Source organism: Cryptomeria japonica, chromosome 6 (assembly GCF_030272615.1).
Source record: "Cryptomeria japonica chromosome 6, Sugi_1.0, whole genome shotgun sequence".
NCBI lineage: Eukaryota > Viridiplantae > Streptophyta > Pinopsida > Cupressales > Cupressaceae > Cryptomeria > Cryptomeria japonica.
In genome coordinates this window covers 606,888,920-606,913,677 of record NC_081410.1, presented here as the reverse complement: position 1 = coordinate 606,913,677, position 24,758 = coordinate 606,888,920, and the positions used below count along the sequence as shown (strand labels likewise).

Genomic DNA, 24,758 nt, shown 5'->3' with positions numbered 1-24,758 from the left:
TAAAAATATTTGGTTATGACAACAATGTTCATAGTCTCGAACAAGATATCATAATCATAATCACACACAATAAATATAGTGAATAGTTCAAAGCCAACACATAACTATAGTTTAAACATATAAGTCATTATGTATACATTTCTTAATACATAGTCAAACACTATGACGTGAATACAAAATAATATCTATTAAATATGTTGATGGCAATTATACAAAACATCATCAATAAACTAATTACTATTGATTTACTTTGAAAAATTGAATCAACATTGACAATTTCCTTTATAGAAGTGTGGCACAGCTTTGTACTTTTACCCTAAAGCCAACACATTACTATAGTTTAAATATATAAGTAATTATGTATACATCCCAAGTAAATACAAACTATTATTTATTAAATATGTTGATGGCAATTATACAAAACATCATCAATATATTTTATTTTTATTGAAAGTAGGTCATCAACACTCAAATATAAGGTTGATTATCTTATCAAGGAAATAAAAAAAATAAAAAAATAGATCTTTCAACAACTCTTACTCTTATAAATAATTTTTTTTTGAAATCTAAAAATACTCTTTTATAGATATATGAGTGAATTTCCCAAAATATATATCTTGTAATACTTTAATTAGTTTTTATATTTTATATTTTATTTTTATTGAAAGTAGGTCATCAACACAAAAATATAAGGTTAATAATGTATAATGTTAGTATCAAAGAAAATCCAAATAGGCATACAAGGCGCATAGGCATGGGACGTTACACATTTTCATAATATTTATTTAAGGATTCATAATATCTCTTAACATAAATGTACATCAAACTTGGTAAAAGAGCTAATAAGTAGTATTCACACAACCAAAAACTCATCATGGGACCCTTATTTCTAACATATTATTTTAATACAGATGGTCTGGTAATCTTGGTGTGGAGATTGCATGCAATTCTATAGCCTTCTTCAATACCATTCCAAAGGTGTCACTCATGTCTATTTTCTCATAATTCATCCCTCTTGGAAGGCTCCAATTAAATGAATGGATTAAAGAAGCAATAGTAAAATGAAGCATTTGATGAGCCAAAGGAAGTCCTAAGCATATTCTTCTTCCAGCTCCAAATGGTATCAACTCAAAATCTTGTCCCTTATATGTCATTTTACTATTCTCACCATTGAAAAACCTCTCTGGCATAAATTTTAAAGGTTCCTTCCAAATCTTAGGATCTCTTCCAATTGCCCACACATTTACAATCACCATGGTATGCTTGGGTATCATATACCCAGCCACCTCACATGAGTTATCTGCTCTATGAGGTAGTGCCAAAGGTAGTGTAGGATGTAGTCGTAAAACTTCTTTCACTATAGCATGGAGATAAGGTAGATGATCTATGTCAGATTCTTCCACTCTTCGATTCAAACCAATTATCTCTTCTAATTCTTCTTGTGCTTGTTTCATTACATGAGGATTAGCAATGAGTTCCACCATAGCCCATTCTACTGTTGTAGTAGTGGTATCACTACCAGTAGTCAAAAGTTCCTACATGATCATAAAGAAATCACTTGTCAACAATGCAATTCATAATTGTTTTGAAAATGAAGCATAGGAGTTGAAGAAGGTGTTGAACAACTATCCAATTCATAAAACTTTAAAAAAGTCTTAATTATTAACTGAAAACTTATATGGTTTAGACATAAATATGATTAAATCTTTCATTTTTATTTTATTATGATCTAAGAATAGAGGAAAACCTTATTTAAATATGCGGTTGTTTAGGTGCACTTTATTTATATATCGAATAATTCAACTTTAAATAGTCACTAACAATTTTACACTTTGAAACAAAATACTAAATAATTATCTTATGTTTACTATATGTCCAAAATAGCCAATAGTAGTCATTTAAACTATTTCTATATATTTAGATTGAATATTCTTGAATTTGATCATATAAGCTTTTTTCTTCATCACTGTTTTGGATCACCATTAGATTAAACAAGTTTATTTACATAATCTAATAAGATTATAGAATGTGATCCAAAATATTTATGTAAAAAAGAGTTTTGTAGTAATAAAGAATCAAATCATTTGATATAGGAAAACATCTTCACTTACAGTAATTAAAGCTCTGATATTCTCTAGAGTGAAATCATGGGCAGTCGAATCGAGCAGAATGTTCAGAAAGTCCTTTTCCTTGGGAAGACCCACGCCTTTTCTCCTCGCCGCCAGCCGATCTTGTATGACTACATCCAAGTAGTTGTTTAGTCGCTTAAATACGACGCCCAGATCACGGCTCACACCCTGAGGATCAAGGAATCTCAGAAACGGATAAAAGTCGGCCAGGTTAGGTTTTCCGGCCAACCTCAACGATTCATTAAAAGCGTTCCTCAATTCCACAGAGTCTGGATTGGTGGGATCGAACAAGTTCTTACTGAAGATGATGTTGCTCATGAGATTGAGACCCTCGTAGAACACCAGATGTTTAATGTTCAGAGTCTTTCCTCTCTTCTCGAAGACCATTCGAATTGTCTGAGAGACTTGATCTCTTCTGAGATGTTGTAGCGCTTGGAGTCTTGTGGGAGTGAAGAGCTCTGTGGTAGCAATGCGCCTCATCTTCCGCCAGTAATCTCCATACTGAGCAAACACTATTGATGATTCGTGGTGAGAATTAACCTTTGCTGCTTCTATCAGAGTCCGGCCTGCAAAGTTTTGGTCGTGGGTTTTGAAGACCTCCTTTGCCATTTCAGGGGAGGAAACCACCACAGCAGTTTTCATGCCAAGAGAAAGAGTCATGAGCGGGCCGTATTGCTGAGAAAGAGCCCACAGAGATTCATTCGGTTTTTTCCCTAGTTGAAGAAGGTTTCCTACAATAGGCCAGGCAGGAGGTCCAGGAGGAAGATTTGCCTTGCTCTTATTCTTTCTTTTTACCGTTAAATCTAATAAGAAACATGTCAGCACACTGCTTACCAGTGCAGAAAGCCAAATCACCCATTGCATTTCCATTGAATGGATTTCAGATCTTCTCGGAAGACAATGACTTGGTTTACTTATATGGATTTCAGATCTGCTCGGAATCTGTCAAATGACGTCATTCTCCCTCCTAAAAATCATTTTCCTCGAATGATCTCGATGATAACATGCACAGCGTTCATGAAATCTGGCAAAAATGTCCTTCCCTGGCATGAAACGCATATTTTGGTAACGGCCATTGTCATTTTGTGTATAAAACGAATAATGGCTATGCATTTGAATTGTCATAAACAACATTATTCGATATACTCTAGAAATTGATAAATTGAGGCAGTATTTAGTATTTATTTCAGTAGTCAATGATATAGAAATTGATAAATGGGTGGTGATATTTCAAATTGTGATATTGCTATAAGAATTCAACTATATAATTTTTGAGTCAAACTCATTGACTCATATTTCATGAGTAGTGGTTCACAGGAACCCATCTCTCATCAGAATGAATGGAACACTTAGCACTCATTGCATCTAGGTAATGCTCACAGAGGTGAAGCATTAGGCCTTCTTGAGAGGTCATACATCCCAGTGCTACTCCAACTCAAGCACACTTAACCATGAAGTTTCCGTTAACATTAAATCCACTTAGCTTGCTACCCCATTTGCAAGACCTTCGACAAGTATTGTGGCTTCTGAACCATTCATTATAGAGCCCCTTTAGCTCATCAATGTTAAGTAGGAGATATTTTCCATAGTAAGTCAAGTTGTGATATTACTATCAAGGTTTAACTATGTAGATTTTGAGTCAAATTCATTGACCCAAGTTTAATGGGTAGTGGTTCACAAGAACCAATCTCTCATGAGAATGAATGGAACAACTAGCTCACTCATTCCATCTAGGTGATGCTCATAGAGGTGAAGTATTGGGCCTTTATAAGGCACAATACTTGTTTAAGGTTATGCAAATAGGGTAGCAAACTAAGTTGGCTTAGCATTGGAGGAACCTACATGGTTAAGTGTGCTTGAGTTGGAGTAATATTGGGATGGGTGACCTCCTAGGAAGGCCCAATGCTTCACCTAGATGTAATGAGTCTATGTGTTCCATTTATTCTCATGAGAGATGGGTTCTTTTGAACCACTACTCATGAAACATGAGTCAATGAGTTTGACTCAAAAACTTCACAGTTGAATCCTCATAGGAATATTACAATTTGACTTGTAAAAAAATCTCCCAGTTACCAATTGATGAGCTAAATGGGTTCTATAATGAATGGTTCATAAGGAACAACCCTTGTTGAAGGTTTTGTAAATGAGGTAGCAAGCTAAGTGGGCTTAATGTAGGAAACTCCATGGTTAAGCATCTAGGAGTTATAGTACTGGGATGGGTGACATCCCAAGAATGCCTAATGCTTCACCTTTATGAGAATCACCTAGATGCATGAGTGCTAAGTATTCCATGCATTCACACGAGAGATGGGTTATTGTGAACCACTACTCATGAAACATGGGTCAATGAATTTGACTCAAAAACTACACTATTGAATCTCAATAGCAATATCATATAGAAATGACATTAATATTTAATATTTTTTGACTATAAAATGATGGCAAAATTTAACAAATATTCTAATTGCAATACAGTACTAAAAGGTTATAATGTTTTTAATAAAAATAAGTGAGTTTTTGACAAGTTCCCAATCCTTGTACAAATCTTAAGGGTTACCAAAGGAGTAATCAAAAGAAATAGAGGAGGAACAACACAAAAAGAAATCAATAGACAACAAAGTAGAAACAAAATGAAAAACTCCATAGAGCAGGTCAAAACAACAAAATAGACCTTCATTGAAAATCAAAGTTAGGACCCATTTGTGGTCCCAACAGAACAATCTGCATATTCGAAATAATATGACACTCTTTTTCTTGTGGTGAACAATAGTCCAAGAATAATGATATTTGCCATGACAACACAACAGATCAAGGGCCAAAGACCCATAGGAAGTAGGAGACAAATCAACCAAACAAGCTACCAAATTTGGAGAGGGAACCCTATAGTCTAGAGATAGTGAGTCATAAACCATAGAGGGGTTAATGATAAAACTTGAGAGACCCACAAGAGTCACAAGAGGAGCCACATCAATAGGAATAAGGGTCTATGCCATTGAACAAGATAACCTTGCAGGAGAAGGAAGCACCAAATCCATTAAAGACTCCAACCGATAATCAAAAGCAACAAGAAAGGCTATGAGATTAAAGTAGTCAACAACATTTCACCAAATGGGGGAGGAATGCGGATGAGAGCCACATGGACAAGAAGAAGGAAAATGACCAATATAAAAATATATACACTGAAAAGGTATCCCTTTATAGTCCAAAATATGATGTCACAACTACCCTCACACCATCAGGGAGATCTCGATAAGTGTTGGCTTCAAAAAGTCCAAATTCACCAAACTTTGAGCATAGGAAGTGTGGGAGAAATAGATTATATTAAGGTCCACCTTGAGGAAATGACCCAAAGTATTACCAATAGCTTCATAGGCAGAGTTGCACTAGAAATGGAGAGGGAAGTAGGGCAGCCTTCCCCAAATAGAGGAAACAACAATAGATAAAAGGTTATGTTGGTAGTATGTATTTTCATTAAAATTTCTTGTGGTTTATAGTTGTTATGATTCCCTAAGTTTTTCTCATTCATGAGGCTTTATAACTCTAGTGTAGGCTATAGAAATTTGGAACAAGGATTAATTGTTTGTTCAATAATCTTGTATTTTTCATGAGCATTTTAGTTCAATTTTCTTTATTTCTACTATGGGTGCAGGGAGCATGTGTTTTATCCATTCCAAATCTATTTGGCAAATTCATAAACCTAGTTTTTGATATTTTGCTAATTAATCTCAAAATTGATGATTATTAGATAATTCCAAAAGATTGAAATTAGATCTTTGGTAGTGATTATTTTCTATTATATTCAAGGTTTATATAGTGACGGTGGTGAGCCTTAACTATAAAGGATATAAAGTGAAAAAGAACAAAAAGATGAATTATCAAGGTTTTGTAGATGTTTTACTTGAAGAGGATGAAAAAGTGAAGAAGTATACATTTGACTATAATTGGGAAGATTTTCCTACATTGTGATCGATAGCGAGTCTATATATTGTGATGTACTGCACTTTGGAAGGTAGATTGAAAATTGTCCATGGCTACCATTTTCCTTTTCTAAAATATCTTTGTCATGGTAATTTTTTTATTTTGATAATCATTTGACAACCCGAAAGATATAGATATTCACTAGAAAGGTTTGGTTATTTGTTGTTAGATTCAAGTTGTATTTTTGCTTTGTTTGCTAACACTAATGAGCCTAGGACTGTTAGAGAGGCAATGGGAATACATGATGTAGATTGTTGGATGGAAGCCATGAATGAAGAGATGGTTGTATTGAAGAAGAATGCCACATGAGATCTAGTACCTTTGCTTGAATGGCTATATTGAAGAAGAATGCTACATGGGATCTAGACTTACAATGTTATAGCCATTGTGAAAAAAGACTTACAATGTTGCAATCATTTTGAATAAACAGATTAAATCCTAATATCATTTTTGTATATTATTATCATTAAAAAGTTATTAATTAATGATATAATTTCTATATAATATTACAATAAAAAGATTAATTTAACAATTTTTTATATTTGTACTCATACTTATCTTATATACTAAAATTAAAAATAGATAAATAAATAAATAAAATAATAATAATTTTAATATATGTACTTATTAATATTTAAATTTGTTTATAGAACTTAAAGAAGTTTGAAGAGGCATTGACATAACAGAATATAGACCATTAATGCACAGCTAATTAATGCATTCTTTGCGAAACGAATTACATCTTATATAGTTCAGTCTCCTTTGTGTGCTCCACACAATTTTGTTTATTTAGTTCTATATTCAACCTTTATCGCATTAATTATTTCTTAATCTTTTCTCACATTTTCAAAGTAAACTAAGTTTTTAGTATTGTCTTAATATATTTTGGAAGAATTTTTACTATTTTTTAGCATTTGAGATCTACAGTTCAAATATCTACAAACAAAAGTTGGTTCAGATGTCTTCTGCAACGAACCTGTTATGATCATTTTCCTTAATTTTTTGGTCAATTTGAAGCAGGTTTAAGTAATTATTAATAGCTTTTAGCTACTCTAATTTTATGTTTTGAATCTCTTCATGCACTTGTCTGAAAAGGCAAATTCTATGACAAAAATCACAGTACGATTTTTTTTGTAGAATTTAGTTTTTGTGTTCTCTTTTCCTTTCTTCTGTTAAATTACTAAGATAAGGAGTTTGTTAAATTACTGAGATAAGGAGTCGTGCCTGCTCTAGATTCATTTAAAAATTTCATAAAAGCTTTGATTGCTATTCATGTAAAAGGGAGATAAATGGGTATTGTCTGAGTTGGTAGTGGTCGAGTATTTGTGGTCTTAAAAGTGATGTCACAAGTTTAAATTTCATAAGGGGTAGGATATGTACACAATCTTATGATCTGATCACGAAGTTTGATTTAATTATAATTTTTATTTGAAAGACTATGCAATTCATTTCAGTTTTATTTATTTGTTTTTACTTTAAAAGGTATTACAATTGATTTACATTTTAGCTACATTATGACTTACCTTCATTTTGAATATGTTGTAAATGACTTAAATATCACTTACAACATCGAGTTACAGTATGTGCTCAATGCATTTATTCAATCTCTAACATCTGCAGGCCTAACTTGTACAACATCTGTTTAATTATTTCAAGCAATTTGTAAACGATTTCTTAGTTCATACCTTTGTCCATTTATTTCAAGAATCTATAAATCCGTTCTTTAATTTTCCAAAGCAATTTAGAAATGATTTTTTATGTTTTTAACCATATTGATAATCTATCTATTTGAAAACATTAACAATTTATAAATCTGTTGTTTAATTTCCCAAACAATTTATAAATCTGTTTTCTAATTTCCCAAAAAAATTTGTAAATGTTTTTAACCATCTTCATAATCTATCTACTTGAAAAAATTACACTCTGAACAGGAACTTGACGTCTCTTGTTTATTTCTATATTCAACCTTTATTGCTACCATAAATCCTAATTAAAGATTCTTTTGGAGTATCTAGATATACGGCAATACTATGTAATTTTAAAATAATGACCAACTATATTATTATTTATTTCTAGATGAATAATTGAACAAAAGGAGTATCTATTAGCAAGTAAAAATCAACATTATCATTAATTAATTGCTATATTCAACCTTGGAGTATATAGATATACGGCTATACCTTTATATATATACAGATGACAATAGACATTGTCAAAAATGTTTATATACACAGATCGAACATAATCATGTTCGATATTGTCATTTACATATGACAACGGCCGTGACCGAATATGTTTTTATATATACACGTTTCTTCCGAGGGAAGGGCACGTTTTTGTCAGATGTCATTAGCTATCTTGATACTAAGCGTTTTATATATACAAATCTTTAATGTATTGTTGCTGGTTTCCCATTGAGTCTCCTTGGCAGATCTGAAATCCATTCAATGGAAGAGTAATGGCTCATTTGGCTTTCTGCGCTGGTGACCAGTGTGCTGTCGTATTTCTTATTACATCTAATCGCCAAAACAATGAAGAAAAGAAGTGAATATCTTCCTCCCGGACCTCCTGGCTGGCCTATTGTGGGAAACCTTCTACAGCTGGGGAAAAACCCAAATGAATCAATGTGGGCTCTTTCTCAGAAATACGACCCTCTCATGACTCTCTCTCTCGGCATGAAAACTGCTGTGGTGGTTTCATCCTCTGAAATGGCAAAGGAGATCTTCAAAACCCACGACAAAAGCTTTGCAGGACGGCCTGTGTTAGAAGCAGTCACGGTTCTTTCTCACCACAAATCCTCAATAGTGTTTGCTCAGTATGGAGATTACTGGAGGAAATTGAGGCGAATCGCCACCACAGAGCTTTTCTCTACCAGCAGACTCCAAGCGCTACAACATCTCAGAAGAGATCAAGTCTCTGACATGATTCGAACATTGCACATTTGGTGTTGTACGAGGGTCTCAATCTCATGAGCAGCGCCATCTTCAGTAAGAACTTTTTCGATCCCAACAATCCAGACTCTGCAGAATTGAGGAACACTTTTACTGAGTCGCTGAGGTTGGCCGGAATACCCAATTTGGCCGACTTTTATCCATTTTTGAGATTCCTGGACCCTCAGGGCGTGAGCCGTGGTGTGACCGTCCATAATAAGCGACTACATAAGTTGTTAGATGTATTCATACAAGATCGGCTGGCGGCGAGGAGGAGAGGCGTGGATCTTCCCTAGGAAAAGGACTTTCTCGACATTCTCCTCTATTTGACTGCAGATGATTTCACTCTAGTGAACGTCAGGGCTTTAGTTTTGGTAAGTATTGCATATTCTCTTAGTTTTTCAGTTTTTCACATCAACTTTATGATCTATTATTAGGATCAGTCGGGATAAATATGAGTCTGGAAGAGATTTTGGTTGTTTTGTTTGGTGATCTTGATAATAGATAGGTCTAAAATATTTATGAAGAAAAATGATTACATAGCATAATTGGGAATGGCTTAAATCACACACACAATTTATACTTCTAGGTTTAAAAGTGTAAAACATTCAGAGTTGACTGACATTTTCTAGGCTTAATATATTGCTTAAGGTGTGTGGTCACACTAAGAATAAACTTCTAGGCTTAAAAGTGTTAAACACTCAGAGTTGACTGACATTTTCTAGGCTTAATATGTTGCTTAAGGTGTGTGGTCACACTAAGAATACACTTCTAGGCTTAAAAGTGTTAAGCACACAGAGTTGACTGACATTTTCTAGGCTTAATATTTTGCTTAAGGTGTGTGGTCACACTAAGAATACACTTCTAGTATTAAAAGTATTAAACACTCAGAGTTGACTAACATTCTCTAATCCTAATATGTTGCTTAGTGTGTGTGGTTAAAGGTCGGCCGTATAATCTAGATATATTCAATCTAAATGTCATAACTTTTTTACATTTACAAATGCATAACAATTTTTTATTACCCTACAAAAGTAAACAAAAGATAATTCTAAGAAGATCCAATGCTTCACCTCTATGAGCATCACCTAGATGCAATGAGTGCTAAGTGGACCATTCATTCTCATGAGAGATGGGTTCTTGTGAACCACTACTTATGAAATATGGGTCAATGAGTTTGACTCGAAAACTACATAGTTGAATCCTAATAGCAATATCATAAAACAAAAGATAATTAATTGATGTGGAGTCTTCAACTAAATGGTTAATTTTTTATATTAAATATTTTAATAAGAAAAGAAAAAAAATTCAATAAATCTAAGATAATTATTTATTCTTTTCTATGTAAATAAATAATAAAATTGTTATAGACTATTTGATATTAAATTATTTGATTTATAAATAGAGTACACATAACCAATCATAGGATCTCCATAATAAGTAATTCTCTAGGGCCTTAAGTCACAATAAAATAAAATTTAAATGTTTAATTGTATGTATGTTAAATGTTTATTTGTTTCTTATATAATAAAAAACTAAAACATATATGTTTGTTTAATTTTTTAGAAGTAAGAAAAGGTAGATAGCCCCACCAAGCGATTTCTTTTAGTTATATGAATTATTTTGTTGTTCAATACACACTTCAACTCATATTTTTCATTTTCAATAAAATATAAATTTGTATGGTTGATGGATCACTTCTTTATGATCATGTAGGAATTTTTGGCTGCTAGTAGTGACACTACTACTACAACAATAGACTGGGTTATAGTGGAATAGATTGCCAATCCTCATGTAATGAAACAAGCACAAAAAGAATTAGAAGAGGTAGTCACCCTCAACAAAAAGGTGGAAGAATCTAACATAAACAATCTACCTTATCTCCACGCTATAGTGAAAGAAGTGTTTTGACTACACCCAACACTTCCTTTGGCAGTTCCTCACAAAGAAGATAACTTATGTGAAGTAGGGGGGTATATGATACCCAAGGACGCACAAGTGATTGTGAACGTGTGGGCAATTGGAAGGGATCCTAAAAATTGGAAGGAACCTTTAAAATTTATGCTAGAGAGGTTTTTTAATTGTGAGAATAGTAAGATCAAGTATAAGGGACACGATTTTGAGTTGATACCATTTGGAGTTGGAAGAAGAATATGCGTAGGACTTCCTTTGGCACATCGAATGGTCCATTTTACTATTTCTTCTTTAATCCATTCATTTTATTGGAACCTTCCAATTGGACTGAATTATGAGAAAATAGACATGATAGATACCTTTGGAACAATACTGAAGAAGGCTATAGAGTTGCATGCAATCCCCACACGAAGATTACCAAATCATCTATATTAGAATAATGTGTTAGAAATAAGGGTCAAAGAATTTATGATAAGATTTTTCTCCTAAAAAAATTACTTACTAGCTCTATTACAGGGTTTGGTGTAAGTTTATGTCAAGTGATATTATGAATGAATAAATAAATACTATGAAAATGCATAATCCGCAATGCCTGCATGCCATGTATTTTTGTTTCACTTTAATTTGTTACTAATATCATACTTATCAATGATGCTTTCTATTTCCATCAGTATATATTCTCGATGATATGTTGTATTTACATTACAGATGCTTAATGTTAGTAGATTTCCACAATACATGAATTATATTGTTGTACAAATTTTTGGATTAGATTGCATGTATATTTTTTCATCAAAGTCTCGGATCACACTCTATGATTTGTAATCAGGATGATACAGGAAATAAGGAGATTAAAAATAGGTTGGTTGTAGAACTGAGTAGAATAAATTAAAAGGGGAAGGGTGGAGGTAGAAGGTGCATGAAGTACAAGGCTAGGAGAAGAGGGAATAGTTGACCTACATAGAAGAACTAGAAAATAATAAACTGATAAACAAATGAAAGAAACAAATAAATAAAAGGATTAAAATATCATATATATATATATATATATTAAAATATATAATAAAATAAAAGACACAAAGCATATACCCATTAACAAGTAAAGACAATCAATAATTCAAACATACCCAAAGCAACCTAAAATACAAAAATGGGAAGAAAGAACAAAAATAAATGAGACTCAAAATATATATCAAATTTTGAAGAAACAAACAAACAAAGAAACAAGGAAAAAACACCGACTAACTCATTGTTTGTGTATATATTTTTTCCTTTTAGAAGAAAAAACAAAACCCTCTGCACCCTATTGATAGAGACAAATATGAAACAAATAGTTGGAGAAATTGATAATTAAATTAGCAACTTTCCTCTACATTTAAAGGTACAATTCCCTCTTCTGAAATAATTGGGGTTTTTACGGGTTATGCTTTTGACCAAAAAGTAGTAAAGGCAAACAAAAACAAAATGAAGGAAAGAATAGAGCTGATAAAGACACAAATAGGTAACTCAAAGTTCACCCATTAGTTACGCATGACAAATGGACATAAGAAATTAACAGTTATCCTTCTCAAATGATGTAAATGCATAAAGACTCAAAGTTTTGTAAACACACACATTCATAATAATAATAGGCAGATGAATTCAAAGAACTGATTGTAAATTTGAAAGTAAATGCTAACCAAAAGAACATGCATGGATACAAAGCTTCAGGAATTCCCCATTCTTAGAATCTCATTCAAAAGCACAAATTCTCCATTTTTCTGCATATAAAATTATGTATCTAAAAAAGAAAACATGATCTGATCTTCAAAATGATTCAACCTTACATACCTAGGAGTCTTCTGATTTTTTGTTCCTCTGTCCCGATCTTCAGTTACTATTGATTTTTTTTATACTGTCGGAGTAACTAGTTCAACATTCTATTTTGGTGTAGGTGCTACCAGTTCAGTTATGATCATTTCCACTGTCGGTTCTCTCTCATAGGTTCTGATTTGACTTATGTTCTTCTCATCCACTTTGACATTTGTTCTCTCCACAGTTCTCTGCAATCTTTTTTTATAACATCTATATGATTTTCTTTCATTAGAATAACCAATAAATATTCCTTCATCACATCTAGGATCAAAATTTCCAATCGAATCATCTCTTTTGATATATCATTTACTACCAAAGATTGTGAAATACTTAACTATTGGTGTATGAACAAACCATAACTCATAAGGTGTCTTACCAGTATCTCCTTTGATATGAACTTTTTTTAATGTGTATACTATCATTCTTACAGATTCTCTCTAGTAGATATGAGGCAGATTCACTTCCATTATCATAGTTCTAGCTGCATCCAAGATAGCTATGTTATTCCTTTCTATAACTCCATTCTGCTAAGGTGTCTGGGGTGCAGAAAATTGTCTCCTGGTCCCATTCTTCTCACAATAGCTATTAAATTCACCAGATGTGAATTCGCCACCCTGATCTAACCTTAAAAATTTAATCGTCAATCCTATCTCTGTCTCAACTTTAGCTTTAAAGATTTTAAACTTTCCAAATGCTTCAGACTTCTCCCTTAGAAAAGTAACCCACATCATTCTAGAATAATCATCAATGATTAGCATGAAATATCTATCACCTTGAAAAATTTTGATTCTAGCAAGACCACACAAATCAATATTAACAAGATCAAGAACATCATTAGATTTGTCTTGTATACTCGTAAAATAGCTTCTGACTTCCTTTCTGATTTGACATTCCTTACATATTGGATTATAGGGCTTTACAATCTTAGGTATATCTCTAACTGCCTTAGTAAAATTGATCTTCACAATGAAATCAAAATTCACATGACACAACCTTTTATGTCATAGCCAACTCTCATAAATTTGTGCAATCAAACATGTCTTCTCACCTGAGTTCAAATGAAAGATATTACCTTTAGTCTATGTACTAGTTGCAATTTCCAATCCAAATCTGTTGATAATCTTGCATTTTCCATCCTTGATCTATAACTGAAATCCCTTATCCACCAACTATCCTCCACTCAAAAGATTATACCTTAAACCTTCAACATAATAAACATTATCAGTGTTATGCTTACTATCCAATGATATTGTTCCTTTTCCCTTGATCATACATGCTTTGTCATCTCCAAATCTAACCATACCACCATCAAATTCTTGCATAGATAAGAACTTCCTTTTATCTCCAGTCATATGATGTGAACATCCAATGTGAATTAACCATTCATCCTTGTCTTAAATTTTAGCAGCAAGGGCCTTCTGTTCAGGTATTGGATCATCTTCCTTGATATCCAAAAAAACCCATTCCTTTCCATTACCGGATCCACTAGCTGAATCTTGTGCCAGTTCATCATCAGAATCAGTCACACCTTCCTCATCCGCATAGTAGCATGATTTGTCTTTGTTTTTCCTATACTTATGCTTGTTCTGATAATCACAGTTAGGCCTAAAATATCTTCTAGCTCTTTCTTGAAATCTTGAATTACTTTTAGGACATCTAGATGCAAAATGACCTATCTTATTACATGCAAAACATTTAAAAGGTGATTTCCCTTTATACTTACTTCTTGCCGGTCCTTTAGGTACTCTTCTAGCAAATAAGGCTTCAAGTTGCTCAAACTCTTCATCTTATTTCTTCATATCCTCTAGTTCCTTTTCATATAAATATTTCCTAACACTCTCGTTGGTAGATGATGTAGATGCATGAAAAGAAGGTTTAGAATTCATAGCACTAGAAGGTCCAAATTCCTCAAGCTCAAAAGAAGATAAATTCCTAACCAAGGTATCCCTATTAACATAGGTGTTTTCCATAGTTCTCAACTCATTAATTTCAGTAGCCTTCATCTTATAAGCCGGTGGCAAAACTCTCAGTACTTTAGAAACTATTTCATCTTCGCTTAGAGATCCAACACAACATTGAATTCTCAAAACAATCTCATTAACTCTCTCCATAAAAGCAGTAATCCTTTCATCTTATTCCATCTTCGGGTTTTCATACCTCACCCAGTAACCATCAAGTTTAGCAATTGTAACAGTAGGTTCACCTTCATTTAGAGTCTCTAATTTGTCCCATATAGACTTTGAAATTGATTTGTTAGTTATTCCCATTATTTGTTGATCAAAACGTGCACACAAAAGGGCATCTCAAGCTCTGCAATCATTCTCAAGATCTTTATCCAGACCTGTCGTAGGAGGATTGCCAGATGCCAGATTAAATGATGTAACACCATTCTTAGTGATCTCCCAAATCTCCTCTCCAAGACATCTCAGATGAGTCTCCATCTGAATCTTCCATACCCTGTAATTTGTTCCATCAAGCCTAGGAATTTTTGTCCAAAAAACAATTGCAAATGTATTTGATGAACTTGAACTCCTAGATGCCATAAGATCTTCCTCAAGTGGTTAACCTTCTGCAGAGAGGACCAAGCTCTGATACCGATTGTTAGACAACTTAAATAACCAGATGACAACTGAGAGGGGGGGGTCAATCAGTTGTCATCGGATTATAGAACTCTAAGCATTCAAATCCTTATTACTGAAACACTCAAACTTAATACCAGAATGCATAAACCAAATACCATAATGAATGATAAAGCAATTAAACATAAGCATAAATCACAAAACAGTTACCATCCATCCATAACACATGACACCAAGATTTGTACATGGAAAAATCAGTAAAGGGAAAAACCATGGTGGGAAGCCTACCCACAGTTAGATAATACTTCTACAGTAAGTATGTGACTAAAATATGAGGGGCCTGCACATGCAGGAAGGCCAACAACCTAGAGCTTACTGCTCATCACAAAAAGGAGCCTCACTGACTACAAAATCATCAAACTACAATCCAGAAAGAAGAGTGAACTACAAGTATAACATCTCCTATGCCTGAGTACAATTCTAGTTAAGTTCAGTACCAGAGGCCTTAAACCTCTCTTACAAAACCAATTCAATCACCTATGATCGACCAAACCTTATGCATATGATTACATCATATTTATACCAACCCGGAACCTAAACTATTAGGTCAGCCACCAATACAATAAGTTCATAACATAAAATCATAATACCAATGATCAACCAAGTCGGCTTAGGCCAAAAAAAATGTAAACCAATCATTAAATCCCAGTGGTAACGCATCAAGAACATCCTGCCATCCTTATTTAATTTCATCTACTAATTATGCACAAGTTTTTGGTGGAATGATAGTTACATTACCAGATTAAATTGGCGTATCAATGTCATTCTTCTTCTTCCTTTTTGCAGTATCCGATGGAGCTGAAGCTGTTACTTTTGGTGCTTTCTTTTTTGCTGGTAATTTGAATGTGACTCTCCTAACCGGTTTCTTTTTATCTTCTACCTTTGTTTCCTCTATTTTCTTCCTTATAACCCTCTTGAAAGCCAAGGGTGTGTCATCCTCAGATTCAAACTCTATTGTAATAGGCTCAATGTGTACTTCTGGATCCTTCCTCTTCCTGTCTTTCTCCAGGACAACATCAATCAATTCTTTAATGTCCCATGAGTCCTTTTCTACAAACTTTCTTGCCTTTCCTTCCTATTTATCTCTATTCTTCCGGTTGAACTCTATTTCAACCTCTTGTGTCTTTTGCTTTGTAGTACCGTAGGGATTCTCTGCCTCATCAACAGGTGCATCAATCAACATCTTTGCATAATCATCAAGGATCTCTGCATCAAATTCATATCCCATTTCCTCAATCCAAATCTTCTGGGGCTTAACCGTTTCCATAAGTGTTTCATCCTTCTTCAACATGAAGCATCTGTCAGTTGAGTATTTTTCAACAATATGATTAGGAACCCTTTCCCTAGACTTTGTAGACTTCTAGAATCCCTTAAAATATCCCCATACCTTATCATCTCTCTGACTGCCTAAGGTAGCAATTAACAGTTTCAATTGTCTCCCTACCCGGATATCAAATGCCCATTGTCTCTTCCCAAAATCGGGAGTGTCATTCATAAAAAATAACATTAAGTAGACAATTAAGTTGCCACACCAGAAAGTTCCTTTCTTTTCACCTTTAATCTTTCCTAGGTTTATTAATAGTTCATCCAACATCCAACCGCATAGATCCAATTTCTCATTTTCTCTCATCATCTTGTAAGCTACGAAAATGCAGGAGCTAGAAACAAAATTCAGTTGGTTTGACTGAGTTACCTTATAACCAATGATCATGCTACTAAATTTGATGTTTGTGTTGGTAATAGTGCATATTCTCGTAGATCTCCTGTCTGATGGTGCGCTGGTGATTTTATTGAAATAATTATTAGAAACCTTCTTGTCTAGACATTGCCCAACCTGTGGCAAACCAATGATTGCCTTGATGGCTTCCTTGGTGATTTTGTAAGGTCTATCCAGCCAAATAAACTCTCCATGTACTCTGCACAAATATACCTAATGATTTCATCTTCGAATTCTAGAATGTCCAGAATGTTGGTACACCCTAAGTCTTCAATGTGCTTGTATGGTGGTTTGATCTTTCCAGAATTTCCCATAAGCTCGCTCATGTTCATGCCCTTTATATCAGATGTCCCCAAATCCTCAATGTGACAATGTATGTATTCCCTAACATCTTCGACATAAACAACTCCCTCCGGAACACGGGAAAATGATCCAACCAAGTCATCGAGGGTAGCCACATGCGGATATCGCTTGAAAGTTAGCTTGGGACGATCTTTGACCTCTACAATAGTTTAATTTGCAACAAAGATAGGAATAGATGGTGATCTCGCTTCCATGATTAAATATAAATACCTAATGATCACTTCCGGTGAAACCCTTAAGAAAATCTTCCAGTCACCAATGAAATCACTCAAGAAAAAATCTGAATGCTCTGAATTGCCTTTGATCACTCTTAGTCACTCTTAACCACACTGAATCTCTCTAAATGCAAGGTAATAAAAAATGAAGTGAATTCGACCTTATATCCTCCAAGAAAGAAAAACCCTAATCTTTCATTGACATCAATAACTATCGGTGAAAGATATTGAATCTCGAACAAAATATCTCCACACCTGATAAGCATCTCCAATGTCTGGAACATCTTCTAGATCCTCTTCCCAGGGCATATGCAACATATTCATGAAATTTTCCTACCCCTAAGGCATCTGTCTCAGTTATCAAATGAGCTACCTATTGGTGCAGGAGCAACCTCCTATGCTAGATAAGTAACTGGTGCATTCCCATTTGTTGATTGTTCTTCAGTCTTCCTGACCCATGTCTGGATATGATCTTGTCAGATTTCATTAACCTTCTCTTTCCCTTTCTCATTTGATCCTCCATTACCAACTGGTGGATTTCTGCTTCTACAAAATTTAGCAATATGTCCAACCTCATTACATGCATAACATGTAACATTGTTCCTTTGAATTGCTTTGCTAAAACCGGTATAATTGCTTGACCTGCACTGATTAGCCATATGTCCAAATTTTCCACATGCATAGAATTTAACATTCATTTTGTAATCTTCTATCTTATAACCATACTTATTACATTTATAACATTGACTGAGAGTAGAATCAGGGTTCTGATTTGCTCTGTTTCTACATTGCCTAGCAATGTGAATAAATTTATTGCAAACAAAACATCTAGCATTAAATTTATAAGCATTAAATTTCCTTGCCAGTGCCTTATGGTTTTGATCTTCATTAGCAATACCGGAACTCTGTCCTTGCTCAAGTCCAAGTCCACCGGAATATCCAACTTTCCTTTGTCTTTTCAATAACTCATCTAGTTGTGCTGAACTAATTTTGAATTTTTCTTTATACTTGCTTGCAATAGTTAGATCATCTCTCAAAATTATCATTTGTCTCTCAAGCTCTTGTTCATTACTCTGGGATTGTACTAAATCATTTCTTAAAATATCATTCTTATGAACCAGCCTACCACATTCTTCGAATTTGTTCTTCAGGGATACAACAAGATTTAATTCATTTTTCATCTTGTCTTCAATGTCCTTATACATCCTCATGATTATAGCTTGCATTTTATTTCTCATGACCATGTTTTCCTGACTCAGCTTCTGACACTATTCCTTAAGTGCATCTTTCTCTTCATCATCTTGATTTTGAAAAAGTTCCTTCCTCCTAGCTTGAACAGATGACAGCCTCTCCTGTAGGACAAGAATGAATTCCTTAGTAGAATTCAATTCATCTTGTATCTTTAAGTTCTTCAACCTTTCAGCATCATAATCTTCAAGTGCCATCTCAAGTTGCTTTCCAAACCCATGTCGATGGATTCCAAATTCAGGATCTCCCTCAAGCTATTAAGCTTCCTTTGAGGCACAAGGCTCTAATATCAATTGTTAGAATCCAATAACATTGAGAGGGGGGGGCTGAATCAGTGTTATACCAAAAAGAACAATTTTAACGTTATTAAAACATGCATACACCAATCGATATACCAGTACATACAAAATTGAGAGAAGTAAAACAACCAATAATCCAATCTCATAAATGAGATCCATAACACACAAAATTATACGTGGAAAACCTCAAAGAGGAAAAACCACGGTGGGATTTGTGACCCACAATATCAATCCATTAGCCATATGAAGAGATATTATAAAATATAAGGGTCCTACACTTGTTGGAAGGCTTACAACCTAGAGCACATTGCTCAATCACAAAAGGAGCCTCACTGACTACATATAAATCTAGACTACAATCCAGAGAAGTGTTGAACTACAAAAGATAGCATCTTCTATGCTAGAATATAGTTCCGGTTAAGTTCTATTTGTTCCAGTCTGAAACCCTAAACCCTTTACCAGAATAAACCTTACATAAATATCCTCACATACATGATCTCTTTGATGTATTTCACATCTCCTTCATTATTTTCTTCCAATTACATATTCGCATAAAAATCTCACAAATGATCTAACCAACTGACCTATATACCCTTATACAATTTATCATGCCTTATGTCAGCTTACAAATATATTTACAATCTCAAATTTGATGTCGGCTAGATAACATAAATACATGAATATTAAAATCAATTGTTGATGCCAAAACCAAATCCAATACCAATAACCATATTCTAAACCATGTCGGCCTGCATTGCCGATAAGCAAAGAAATCCTTCTATCCTGTCGACGTCGGTGCTAGTGTAGTGTCTATGAAGTTGCTTCCGGTACACAGCTGAACCAAAACATGAAGCCGAAACAAGATACCATGCTTCCATCAATGACAACATAGTGAAGCGAATCAATTAAGTGTCAATTACCAACATGTAACGTGTTGGAGGATGTTTCTGATCCGTTATTTACGGGATTTAATGATTGGTTTATATTTATTTTTGCCTAAGCCAACTTGGTTGATCATTGGATTATGGACTTATTTTATAAATTTATTGTATTATCTTTTAGGTGTCAAACCTAATTGTTTAGGTCTTGGGTGGGTATAAATATGATGTAAGATCTCTTTGTAAATCATGGGTTAATAGGAAAAGGTTATGGGATGATCTATGTGCGAATAATGTTGTAATCATATGTAGAATGTTTGGTTGATCATAGGTGATCAAATTGGGTTTGGAAGAGAGGTTTAAGGCCTCTGGTATTGAGCTTAACTGAAACTGTACTCAGGCATAGGAGATGTTATACTTGCAGTTCACTCTTATTTCTGGATTGTAATTTGATGTTTATGTAGTCAATGAGGCTCCGTTTTGTGATCAGCAGTGTGCTCTAGGCTTTTGGCCTTCCTGCATATGTAGGTCCCTCATATTGTAATCACATACTTGCTACAGAAGTATTATCTGACTATGGGTAGGCTTCCCACTGTGGTTTTTCCCTTTATTTGGTTTTCCACATACAAATCTTGGTGTCATGTGTTATGGATGGATGGTATCTGTTCTGTGATTTATGTTTATATTTAAATGCTTTATCAGTCATTTTGGTATTTGGTTTATGCATTCCGGTATTAAGTTTATGTGCTCTGGTAATAAGGATTTAAATGCTTAAAGTTCTATAATCCGGTGACAACTGATTAACCCCTTGTCTCAGTTGTCCTTTGGTTATCTGAACTGTCTAACAATGGCTACCCCAGGGGCTAACTCAATCTCATAAGCATTGGGACCAAATTTGTGAACCACCCTACATGGTCCTATCTTTTTCATTATCAAGTTGGTGTACTTTCCTTTGGGAAGCTTTCCCTTCTTTAAATGTGCCAACACCAAGTCAGCAACCTTGAATTGTAGGTCTCTCCTCTTCAAATCTACCCTTTCTTTGTTTTTTTCCATATTGTTTTGAAGCATTTCTCTTACTTGTTGATGAATGTACCTAATTGCTACATCAAAATCTTCTCCTTGAGCACTCATCCTGTCAATTCCTTGTAGATCTCTTAACTCATACACACCTCTAGGGTGCATCCCATAAACAACCTCAAATGGGCTTCTTCTAATGCTCCTATTCATGGAATCATTATAAGAATACTCCTCTTAAGGTAGGATTAGATCCAAAGCCCATCCATGCTCTTTGGTAAGACATCTCAAGAGATTTCCCAATGACCTATTAACAGCTTCTGTTTGGCCATCCATTTGTGGATGGTAGGATGAACTATAAGACAATTTTGTTCCAAGTTTCTTCCATAAGATCCTCCAAAAGTGACCTATAAACTTGGAATCCTTGTCAGAGACAATATTCAATGGTAAACCATGAATTTCTCACCACTTTTTTGAAGAAAAACCCTGTAATATGAGATGCGTCATTAGTACATTTACATGGAAGAAAGTGTGCCATCTTACTAAACTCATCAACAACCACAAAAACACTGTCAAAACCCCTTGGAGTTCTAGGCAGCCCTATTAGAAAATCCATACTCACATTCTCCCAAGGCCTATTGGGAAGTGGTAAGGGTTGGTAAGGCCCTGCATTTGAGGAAGCACCCTTGGCCTTTTGACATATAGAACACCCTTCAACATACCTCCTGACATCAACTTGCATTTTTGGCCAATAATAGAACCTTCTAACCAGATCCCAAGTTTTGTTAAGTCCAAAATGACCTCCCAAACTCCCACTATATTTCTCTTTTATGATACTATCCCTCATTGAGCATCTAGGTATGCATAACTGACTCCACTTCAAGAGAAAACCATTCTAAAGTAAAAAAATCAGAATAATCACTGTGGAAGGTATTTAAAGATTGATCACAAACCTCATATATCTCTTTGAAATCTGCATCATCATGATACATGTCCTTGAGTGCATCTACCCCCATGCTTTGTAGTTAGTTATCTCGTTCATTCAAGAAATTGAGAGCATGGCTATCAGTAGAAACAATAAATTCTTTGGTTAACAAATAATGCCTCAATTTTTGTAGAGCCTGCACCATAGCATACAATTCCAAGTCATATGAAGAATATTTCCTTTTTAAATCATTGGGTTTCTCTAAGAAGAATGCCACTGGTCTTCTCTCTTGTCTTAACACCACCCCTATGGCCTGATTGCTAGCATCACATTCAATAGTGAAAATGTTATCAAAATCAGGAAGAACAAGGATTGGTTGTTGTGCCACCCTTTTCTTCAAATACTCAAAACTCCTATGTGAGGCCCTACCCCGATCCGTCATAGCATTGCAATTATTTTTCATGTTGGACCTATTATTGATACTTTATTTTGATGCATTATGGATATAGATTCTATATGATCCAATGATTGGATAACATTGATATGATGTATGTCATTTATTTTTGATTTGCAGTACTTTATTTATGATGTTAGAAAACATGGATGCATGCCTTACGAATGATTGAATTTCATGTTGATTATGATGATACCATTGAGTAAATTATTTCGTGTGGATTCTATTGGATAATTGATAATTTGATTGATATGAGTTAAATTGTATGCAAAGTGTCTGATTTGTATTCTTTTCATATATTAATATTGCATATGATTATTTCAGATTACTAATGTACGAAATGAGATGTGCAGGAAAACTAATCCATGTGGCCATGGAAACCATTTAGTGAATCAAGCTAAACCTATGTGTGATTGTGAAGCCAAGGGTTATCTATTTGGAGAGACAACTCCTCATGTATAATGTGTTTTATTTGTAAATATGAATGCTTGAATGTGTGTTTAATTTTTATTTGTTAAAATTGTTAATTCCAAAAAGGGACATTGCCATGCGTATTAAAGTATTGTGTATTTTTATGGTGTCACTTGACACATGTGTCATGAAGTGAGTTGGCAATGTCATGTCCCTTGGAGAGAATTTGTATAAGCAATGCATTATTCAAATATCTTAGTGTGGTCCCAATAGAGTCTTGGATAGAGAGCCATTAGAATGGTCAACTCAAGTTTGACCCATAGGTAAACTTTAGGTGAGTTTCTAGAGGGCCAAACTAACTTCTAAGGTTAGGTTTAGAGAATTTTTTAAGACCCGTATGTTATACCTATGGGTAAAGGTCAATTTTAACCATGCGACCACTCACATGTGACTGTCAAGTCACCTCAAAATTTGAGTTTTCCAAGATGGACGAAATTCAACTTTTGAGGATTTCTCCTTGGTTAGACAACCTTCCATTTGAGTGATAGTTTCTCTTCCCCACTTTCTCTAACCTTTTCTAGTTTCCATTTTTAGTAAGCATGTAAGAGGTTGGGAAGACTAACCTATGAGATCTCACATCCTTTCCAAGAGGTTGGAAAGTGTGAGAATATTTTACTTAGGGAAGGGTTTCAAACTTAGGATTTTGACCACCCACTCTCCAATCTTGGAGACTTAGAGTTGTTGTTGAAAATTTGGATTTAGAAGTTGCATTTTACACTAGTACATTTGGAGCTGATTTTCGATGGCCGTTTGTCAGATTTCGATGAATTTTCATTAGAGTGCCGACAAAATCAACTGTTGAAAACTCACCGTCATCTTGGTTGACGATGCCATGCCCGTCGGAAATACAACAATCCAATGGACTCTCCCAACGGTTAAAGAAGTCGTCAAAATCAGTAGATTTTGTCACAAAGCCAACGGCGAATTGGAACTTCACACCGATGATGATGTTGTTTATTAGACGCTTGTGTCGTCGGTCCATTCGGAGACATCTATGACCATCCGACTATGAAGTGCCGTCGCATGTACAAAATCCTTGCTGGATGTTTGTGTGGTTTCAGTCAGAAGTGCGACGACTCCAGAACATTTCACCGACGAGAACGTTGTATGTCCACCAATTACATCATCAGTTGAAAGCTTGGTATTCATCGTAATTCCGATGATGATAATTTTTATCAAAAAATAATAATTATTATCCAGTCATTGATATGTACAGAGAATGATATTCTATCCCCACCACCTACCAGTAGGGGCATAGGTTTGAGACTAATATGAGGCGCATCATTTCAAGCTAATATGATCAGGCATACCATGGTTGAGATGGTCCAACTCCCTAGTCTCACTCTACGACTAAGCTCATGCCATATCTAAATCAAAGACATCTCAAAAACATCGTCAGTGGAAAGCTGCAAAATGTCATTTTCATACTTAAGCAAGACATACACAATTAGGCACAATCACCAAGAGAACAGTAAAACGTGTGTTTGAGATCATTGTCCTAATTGTGGTGTGGTCACGAAGAGATCACTATAAATTTGTTAGCCTCTTTGTGACCACACCACAATTAGGACAATGATCTCAAACACACTTTGTTCTCTTGGTTATTGTGCCCAATTGTGTATGTCTTGCTTATGTATGAAAATGGCATTTTGCAACTTTGCACCAATGATGTATTTGAGATGTCTTTGATTTAGATATGGCATGAGCTTAGTCGTAGAGTGAGACTAGGG

The 24,758-nt window shown here is 34.5% G+C and overlaps 2 protein-coding genes across 2 annotated transcripts; one reads left to right on the top strand and one right to left on the bottom strand.

Moving 5' to 3' along the window:
* Nucleotides 1–902: 902 nt before the first annotated feature.
* Nucleotides 903–2,999, bottom strand: LOC131856067 ((S)-N-methylcoclaurine 3'-hydroxylase isozyme 1-like). The gene is made up of 2 exons (XM_059207281.1): nt 2,112–2,999; nt 903–1,535 (listed from the first exon to the last, which is right to left on the bottom strand). The coding sequence occupies exons 1-2, from the start codon at nt 2,997–2,999 to the stop codon at nt 903–905; spliced, it is 1,521 nt and encodes a 506-aa protein (XP_059063264.1).
* A 5,639-nt stretch (nt 3,000–8,638) lies between these two features.
* Nucleotides 8,639–9,333, top strand: LOC131036225 (sugiol synthase-like). Its single transcript, XM_059222203.1, has 2 exons — nt 8,639–9,019; nt 9,064–9,333. Exons 1-2 carry the CDS (start codon nt 8,639–8,641, stop codon nt 9,331–9,333), a joined length of 651 nt encoding a protein of 216 aa, XP_059078186.1.
* The last annotated feature ends 15,425 nt before the right edge of the window (nt 9,334–24,758 follow it).

Bases quoted from the DNA above. Each gene is read 5' to 3' on its own strand.
- LOC131856067 (XM_059207281.1), bottom strand. From the start codon at position 2,999: ATGGAAATGCAATGGGTGATTTGGCTTTCTGCACTGGTAAGCAGTGTG. The intron at 1,536-2,111 runs GTAAGTGAAGAT...ATGATCATGTAG, and splicing joins ATATCAGAGCTTTAATTACT to GAACTTTTGACTACTGGTAG.
- LOC131036225 (XM_059222203.1), top strand. From the start codon at position 8,639: ATGAAGAAAAGAAGTGAATATCTTCCTCCCGGACCTCCTGGCTGGCCT. The intron at 9,020-9,063 runs GTCTCTGACATG...GTGTTGTACGAG, and splicing joins AACATCTCAGAAGAGATCAA to GGTCTCAATCTCATGAGCAG.